The sequence below is a fragment of the Choloepus didactylus genome, chromosome 19, assembly GCF_015220235.1.
Source record: "Choloepus didactylus isolate mChoDid1 chromosome 19, mChoDid1.pri, whole genome shotgun sequence".
In the NCBI taxonomy this organism is placed as follows: Eukaryota; Metazoa; Chordata; class Mammalia; order Pilosa; family Megalonychidae; genus Choloepus; species Choloepus didactylus.
In genome coordinates this window covers 35,117,931-35,125,752 of record NC_051325.1, presented here as the reverse complement: position 1 = coordinate 35,125,752, position 7,822 = coordinate 35,117,931, and the positions used below count along the sequence as shown (strand labels likewise).

Sequence of the window (7,822 nt, the reverse complement as noted above, 5' to 3'; positions counted from 1 at the left end):
TAAGAAATAATACAGAATGCTCCTTTCTATCTTTCACCCAGTATTCCCTTATGGTCATGTCTTGCGTAACTGCAATACAATATCACATGCTACTCCTTTATCTTTTGCCCATTTTTTAATTGGGTCGTTTATTTTCTTATGATTGGGCTTTGAGAGTTCTTTATATATTCTGAATACAAGTTTTTTTTATCAGATACATAATATACAAATATTTTCTCTCAATTTGTGCTTAGACTTTCCATTCTTTTAACAGCATCTTTTGAAAAGCACGAGGTTTTAATTTTGAAGTCCAGTTTATCTATTTTTTATTTTACGGATCATGATTTTGTTGCTATATGTAAGAAATCTTTGCCCAATCCAAGTTCACAAAGATTTTCTCCTGTGCTTTCTAGAAGTTCTATAGTTTTAGGTTTTACATTTAGGTCTATGACCCTTTACACATGGGTAATTCTTGAATCTATTTTTAAACAGAAGTGTTCATGTACTACTTAGTGTAATAAAAAGCCCACTCCAAATGTTTTTATACCTCCCTCTGGGTTTGACTATTGGTCAGGATGAGGTAGAATGCCAAGGATACTTTGCAGACAAATGGGAGAAAAAGAAAGTTGAGGGACAATTAGGACTGCCAGTGCTTAAGTGCTGGGATCTGCATCAAACATTTATGAGCATCCATCCCTTGCTAGGCCCTGTGCTAGGCATTTGGGCCATGGGGAAGAATTACTCTCACATCAGAACTACATTATCAAACTTCCTGCTTGATGCCTTAAAAACACAAAGGAGTTCTACCTTGGAGGCAATCAGGGAGGCTTCCTGGAACAGGTGATATCCTTTGGGCATTTTATATAGGAAACACACAAGGAGAAATGGCTTAAATGAAGGTGTTTTTTGTTTTTTGTTTTGTTTTTTTTGAGGGCAGGGTACAGGTCAGGTGGCAGGACAAATGTAAAGCTTTGATGGATTGGGGAGAAACAGTTGGCCTGGAAGGGTGGAAAGGCTGGACCGGGATCCAACAGCTCAGGATTCAAATCCTTCCTGTTCTGTATGACCTGGAATAGGATCTTTCACTTCTCTGAGTCTCTGCATCCTCATTGGCAAAATGATAAAAATTCCTATCTTCCCTTGCGGGTTATTGAGAGAAGTCATTCAGATTAGGCTTTTAATAAAGCACCTACTATGGCCTTGGCACACAGAAGGTGCACAGTAAACATGGATTCTAATAGCATCTATTCAATCCCAGGCAGGCCCCTAGGACCCAATTGGTGGCAGTTTTGCTTCCAGGTCTTTAGTGAGCCCTGGGGGACAAGTTTACAGACACCCTGAAACATTCCCTTTCCTGTGTTCCCTTCAAACTTCCCAACTGAAATAATGACACCCCCCCCCCCGCCACCCACACACACACACACACCCATCCCAGGCCTGTGGGGAAAACAGCTTCATTTCAGTCCAGAAGATGTTCAGTTTTCTCAGGTGCTGTTTTTTCTCTCTTAAATTTTTAAGGCCTGACAAGGAGTTTAAATAAGATAGCTTGTTAATCTTGTTGCCAAACGGCATTTTTCTGGCCCTCTCCTTGGTAGTGTGAATGGAGTGAGCATTTTCCTCCCAGCCGGAACTGCCCAGGTCAGCTCAGGAAAACAGACCCCTTTTGATGGCCAGGAAGTCGGGAGGGCTCCTTAAACAAAACCCCCACCATGTAACCCAGGATTCATGCCACTAGTCTCTTAGGAAGCCCTTCTCACATACTTTGCACCTTTTGATTCTCTGAGCTGCTCCCTGGGACTGGCAGCAGCTGTATTATAATAATGGCCCATTGCACAGAGTGAAGAAGGGGCCAACTCTCACACTTTCAAATCCCGGTGCCGCACTGACAGCTGTGCCTCAGTTTCCTAATCTGTAAACTGGTAATGCCCATCCCCCTCCATAGCGGGGGTTGTAAGAGTGAAATAAGCCAAGGGCAGTCCGCAGCCACCTGGTTGATGAGAGGGGAACAACTTTTCCTGATTATTTCTGTCTCCACCTCGCCCCTCCTGCCTGCGGCCGTGTGGAGTCTGCTGTGGCCTCTGGGCTCAAGGCAATGGCTCACGTTTACTAGGTGCTCACTCTTTTAGGCCTGGTTCCAAGTATTAGGGTGAGTTGGTGAGCTCAGGAGGGCAGGGTCCAGGGCTGGCATGCCTGTTCGGGGCTGCCTCCCAGGGCCCCAGGCAGTGCCCAGCACACACTGAGCCACTCAGTAAGTATTTGTTGAATGAGGAAAAAACAAAACAAAACAACACAACTAACCATGAAATAGGCAGTAATATATTCTTACGGTTGAGGCCACTGAGGCCCAGAAAGATTGAGTTACTTGCTTTAGATCACACAGCTGGGAGGTGGCATTGAACCCAGGCGGTCTGGCTCCTGAGGTGGGGGGCTGTGTGGGGCTGGGGGCTTGCGTGCCAGCGTGTAGACCGCAGAGTGCATCCTCGGCGACGCGTGTCCAGGTCGGGCACGTTCCCTAGCGCCCGGGAGTCCTGGCCTGTAGGCTCCCCGGCGGTCCAACCCCCACCCTGCGTGCCACGTGACCCGCTCGGGCCCGGCAGCTGCTCCCCCAGATGTGCCCGCTGCGCAGCGCGGTCTTCCAGCCGCCAGGCCGGCGCCTTTGGGCTGGGACCGCCGGAGCTGCGGGGGAGAGACCTTTGGCTCTGGCTGTCCCTGCTCTCCCCACCCCTCGGTAACAGGAGGCCACAAGCGCCGCCCCCACCCCTACCCCAGCACTGTGAGCCCAGCAAACACTGTGCCTCTGCCCATGGATCTGAGAATAAAATCCGAACCCCCATGCTCCCACCCCCACCCCCCTCCCCTGTGACCCCGGCCCCCCCACCAACAGCATCTCCTGCCGTGGCCCTCACCTGCCACCTGGCGCTCTTGCCTCCCGACCTTTGGTTTCCCCGACCTAGAATCCTCACTAGTCAGATCTTTGCAAGACTAGCTGCTTCTCATCCTTCAGGGCTGTCAGATGTCAGCTCCTCAGAGGCCTTCTCAGACACCCGCCCCCCCCCCTCACTTTTTCTCACCTTCCTGGTCTTAATTATTCATTGAATTTATTACCATCTGAAATGGTCTTTGTTTTCTTCTTCTTGTCCATCTTCCTCATCCCACCCCCAGGCCAAGCGGTGTGCTCTGCGAGAGCAGGGACCAATGCTCCTTTTGTCACTGCTGGGTCCCTAGAGGTGAGCACAGGTCCTGGCCCAGAGAGGGTAAGTGACTTGCCCAAGGTCACCCAGCACAGTACTTGGAATAGGGTAATATTTAGAGTAATATCTGTTGAAATAATGAATTTGTTGCTTTTTGGGCCTCAGTCTCCTCATGCAAAATGGTTACAAAATTTGAACATAAACCACAGAGTTGTGACACTTCAGTATTTAGCACATGGTAAGCACACAGGGAGCCAGAATAGGTATTTTTTGTTTCCTTTCAGAGGTCTCATTTTTCTATGCCCCAACCCCAGCAGGGGGCTATGGATGAACACATGGGGCTGGGGGAGCTTCAAGCTTTCTGCCTTTAACAGGCTGTGAGACTCCTGCCAAGTTCATTTTCTGTTCTGGACCTCAGTTTCCCCATCTGCAAAGTGGGAACTGCTGCAGCCCTTCATCCCATGGGCTCAATGCTGGATCCTGGGTTGTTTTAGGGAGTGGGGACCCAGGCCTGGATCCACTTTTCGCCTCCCATCCTGTTTTCCAAAGAGGCCCCAGAACAATGGACGGGAGGCTGGAGCCGGCCAGTCTGGGCCCCTCCCCGGGTCCCCAGCAAATCCAGCAGGGGGAGGGCCTTCCTGTGGACAGACAGAGTTCCACTGCTGCCCTCAGGGTCTCCGGTGGCAAAGGGGAAGGGGGCAGAATCAGGGCTCAGGGCTGGGGGAGCTCCCACCTCAGGCCACTCAGCACAGTCTAAGCCTTGCAGGGCCATACACTGTTACACACCCCCCCAGGACAACACACAAAGGCACATACCTACAGAACCAACACAGCACATATATGCACAACTGACGCTGTGACACAAGTACATCTAACCGACAGCAATGCACCAATACACACACCCAACAGAACAACATGTCAAAACACACAACACAGCAACACTCCATTATATGCAAGCAACACACCAACCTCAATGCACACAACCAACACACCCACAAAAATACACCCGAGGAGGCAACATACCAAAGCACCCAGTCGTCACACCAAGTAACATGCCAACACAATCCCCTCAACAAATGCAACACACAGATACATATGCCCTACACACAAGTATTCACCCAACAGAACACTTACAACTATACCAGTATTGCTTTTTTAGAATCCCTAGCCCCCTCAAGATGCTGATCCACAATGTACACATCCTTAGAGAAAACAACCAACACGCAGATGGAATCCACCAGCTTCCCCTAAGCACCGCCCCCCCATGCACGTGCCCAATCAACAGGCATCTTACACAATTTCAAAGACCCTAAACTGCCTCCCACCCGAGTCTTTTGGGATGTAGACAGGCCCCCTCCCCCAACACACATACAATTCAGAATCCTGCCTAAGTCCCACAGACACACAACCACCCTAGCCCAGATCTCCACCTCTCACGCCCACGATTGCAGCCGGGGGCCCTACCCAGGGCGGAGGCGGAGGCGTGAGAGCTCTCCTGACCCCGGCAGCCTGAGGGAGGCTGACGCCCGGGAGAGCCCGGCAGAGACCGACCACGCCTCAGCCGCAAGGTCCACGCAGGACCCGTGAGGTGCGATGAGGGAGACTGCAGCAAGAGGCCTTCGGGCGGGGGGCCTCGGAGGCTTCCGCGCATGCCCACCGGGGACGGACAGGAGGGCCCAGAGGCCCCCCCTCCCAGTAGTAGCGCCCCGTCCCCCGCGTGGCGCCCCGCCCCGCCCTTGGCTTCCTGACTCACCTATCTCTAGCACACCTGGCTACCCCCCTCCCCTGCCCCGGCCCGGAACCCGGAACCCGGCTGAGAGCGCATCTCTGGGTCCCTCCCAGCTCCCAGCGCAGAAACCCAGGGCGGGCCCCCACGCAACAATGAGTACCCTGTCACCAGGGGGCGGCACCCCCAGCCGCTCCCTCACCTCAGGCAGGGGAGAGGGTCTACAATCTCCAAATCCTGTGACTCATGAAAATCTCTTCTTAAATCTTCTTTTAAAAAGTCTTATTATTTTTTGCTGATGCGAAAGCAGTGAGGTGCTGGTTAAAAGGAAGTTAAGAAGTCCCAGAAACACTTTAGGAGCAAAGAGACTCTTCCTGGGGAGACAGCAGAATGAGGCCTCCCAGAGAACCAAAGAGCCCTGGGTTCAATCCTGGCTCCACTGCTCCTCAGCAGTGAGACTGCAAATCCCTGCATTTCCTCTGCCTCCATTTCCCCGTCTGTGCAAGTGGGCATGGTGGGAGTCCCCATCTCTGAGGATTAACCCAGTTGAGTCACATAAGACCTTACAACAGTGCCTGGCACAGTCAGCGTTTGACAGACACTAGTTGTTAATATTATTACTGTCGCTATTCCCCTCTCCTAGAGGTAACCCCTGTTAGGTAATTGGGTATATGCTCCACCACTGAACTAAAGAACTTTAGTCATTAAATGCCAACCAGTCATCCCATCCATAATTAGTGTGTTCCTAGTATGTGCAAGGAAAGAACAAATGCAGATTGGTGCTCCAGATCAGATGGGGGAGAAGCAGATGGGAATAAGCGGCACCAGCCATGTGGTTGGTTTGTGGCTGCTGTGGCTGCATGCTGGGGGCACAGAGATGCCGCTGATAGGTGGGCAGATGCCAGCATAAGGGGCACTTTGTAGGAACTGGACAAAGGAGCTCACAGTCTGGCAGGGAGAGGAACAGTAAGCAATCACCTCCCAAGTGTGTGCCAGGGAAGCAAAGGGCTGTGGGAGGCGTGGCTCTAGAGAAACTCCTGGTCCAGCTAGGGGAGGTCAGGGAGGCCTTCCCACAAGAGGCAGTGATCTCAGCTGAGATGAAAAAAGATGAGGAAGTGTGAGGCAGATGTCCTGAGACCCAATGTTTGCACATCTGGGATGGATGCCATTCTAAACTGTAAGAACCTTTAAAGTCTTTAATATAACTTTAATATAAAATATTGGTGAGGCTGTGGGAAAACAGCAACTTGCATCCACTGCTGGTGGGTGGGTGAACTGGTATGATCACCTGGGAGCTCAATTTGGCAACACTGAGTAAAAGTGAACATTTGAACAACCTATGACCCAGCAATTCACTCCCACAGACATACCCTAAAGTCCTGTGCACAAGATGCAGAAGACCTGGGCAAGAAAGAGCATGGGAGCAGTGTCTAAAATAGCAACAAACTGAAAAGTCCCCACTTGTCCATCAACAAGAGGCCTGGGAAATAAAATGACGATGGAATAATACACAGCACTTAACAGGAATGAACTACACCTATTTGCATTCTTCCAGTATGTACAAAAATATGATCTTGCTTAGGGAAAATGCAGAATGATTTAAAAAATGTGTAAAATTTAAAATACACAAACAATTCTATATGTTGTTCATGAATACATTTATTTGTAGTAGAAGCATAACAAAAACATGGTTTAGAAGAAAATATACCCAAAACTAATTGTGGGAGAGGGGTGGCAAATAGTGTCAGAGAAAAGGGAAAGGAGCACTGGTTCAAAGAAGGGTTAGTGCTATCTGTAGAGCTTTATTCTTTAAAAAAGTGTTTGTGTGTAGGGAAGCAAATCGGGCAAACTGTCGACAGATCTGGGTGGGGGGAATATGGTATTTGTAACAAAATCACTATATTTCTCTAATTTTTAAATTCCACAAAATAAAAAGGCTAGCAACGAGGGAAGGAACATTCCAGGCAGAAGGGCCAGTGCAGGCCAAGTTTTGGGGCAGGGGACCCCAAAGTGTTGGGCGTTGGGGGGAGGTGGCGGGGTGGGGTGGGCAGCGGGCAGCTTTGGGTATTGGCCCTTGGAAGGGGCGGGGATGAGCGCCGCGGCCGTCCTTTGCCCGGGCTAGCAGCCTTAGGCCGTGGCTTTGTGCCGGGGTGGGGGAGAGGAGGGTCCCCGAACCCGGGGCTTTGTCTGGAGTACACACCCGTTTGAAAGGGTTTCCTGGGCTCGGGACCCCGCCTCTTGGGGGACGCCCGGGGCTGGATCCGCCGCGCCGCCCCTGATCCCCGCGCTCGACCCGTGGGAACCGAGCCGGACGCGCAGGGACGGAGACGGGGACCCCGGGAACCGCCCCAGGGGACCCGCGCACAGATAGGGCGGGGGCCGGGGGCGGTGGCAGATGGGTGCGAGGCCGCCCCAGGGCCGGGCGACAAAGGCTGAGGGCAGATGTTCGTGGCCAGATGTTCGCGGGAGAAGGGGGGGGCCTGGGAAAAAACATTCTTCTTTCTCGCCGCCCTCCCCCTTGCGGCTGCTTAGGGCGGGGGAGGAAGGTGCGGCTCGTGTGGCCACCTCCAGGGACAACTGGGAGGGGGGAGCCGGGGTCCGGATCTAGGGGTTTCCCGGGTGGAAGCATTTTACCTCCAGCGCCCCCATCCCCACAACCCTCCTATCCCCTGAATGCAAAGTACCAGGAAGACGTCTCAGGAATCCGGCCTGAACGCCCCCTCCCACGTGAGCCGCCTCCCCTCGCGTTAGTGCGGTACGTCGCCGGTTGCCTGATGTAAACCTCTGTCTGCACCAGCATCTCTGCTTCAACAACACTAGAAGGAACAGCAGCAGCTTCTCCATTATTATGGAGAAAAATAAATTAGGAAAGGGAGATGGGGGTGCCGGGGGTGGGGTGGGTTGCAATCTTAAATGGGAAGCAGGG

General features: G+C 51.9%; 1 protein-coding gene across 1 annotated transcript; it reads right to left on the bottom strand.

The window, feature by feature from the left end:
• Positions 1–2,339: 2,339 nt before the first annotated feature.
• LOC119515275 (SH3 and multiple ankyrin repeat domains protein 1-like) lies at positions 2,340–4,821 on the bottom strand. Its single transcript, XM_037811144.1, has 3 exons — positions 4,635–4,821; positions 2,886–2,929; positions 2,340–2,655 (listed from the first exon to the last, which is right to left on the bottom strand). Exons 1-3 carry the CDS (start codon positions 4,819–4,821, stop codon positions 2,347–2,349), a joined length of 540 nt encoding a protein of 179 aa, XP_037667072.1. The 3' UTR covers positions 2,340–2,346.
• Between the last annotated feature and the right edge of the window lie 3,001 nt (positions 4,822–7,822).

Coding starts and splice junctions, on each gene's coding strand:
- LOC119515275 (XM_037811144.1), bottom strand. CDS start 4,821: ATGCGCGGAAGCCTCCGAGGCCCCCCGCCCGAAGGCCTCTTGCTGCAG. Junction 2,930..4,634: donor CGCCTCCGCCTCCGCCCTGG/GTAGGGCCCCCG, acceptor TGAGGATTCTAG/GTCGGGGAAACCAAAGGTCG. Junction 2,656..2,885: donor GCAAGAGCGCCAGGTGGCAG/GTGAGGGCCACG, acceptor TCTCCCCCGCAG/CTCCGGCGGTCCCAGCCCAA.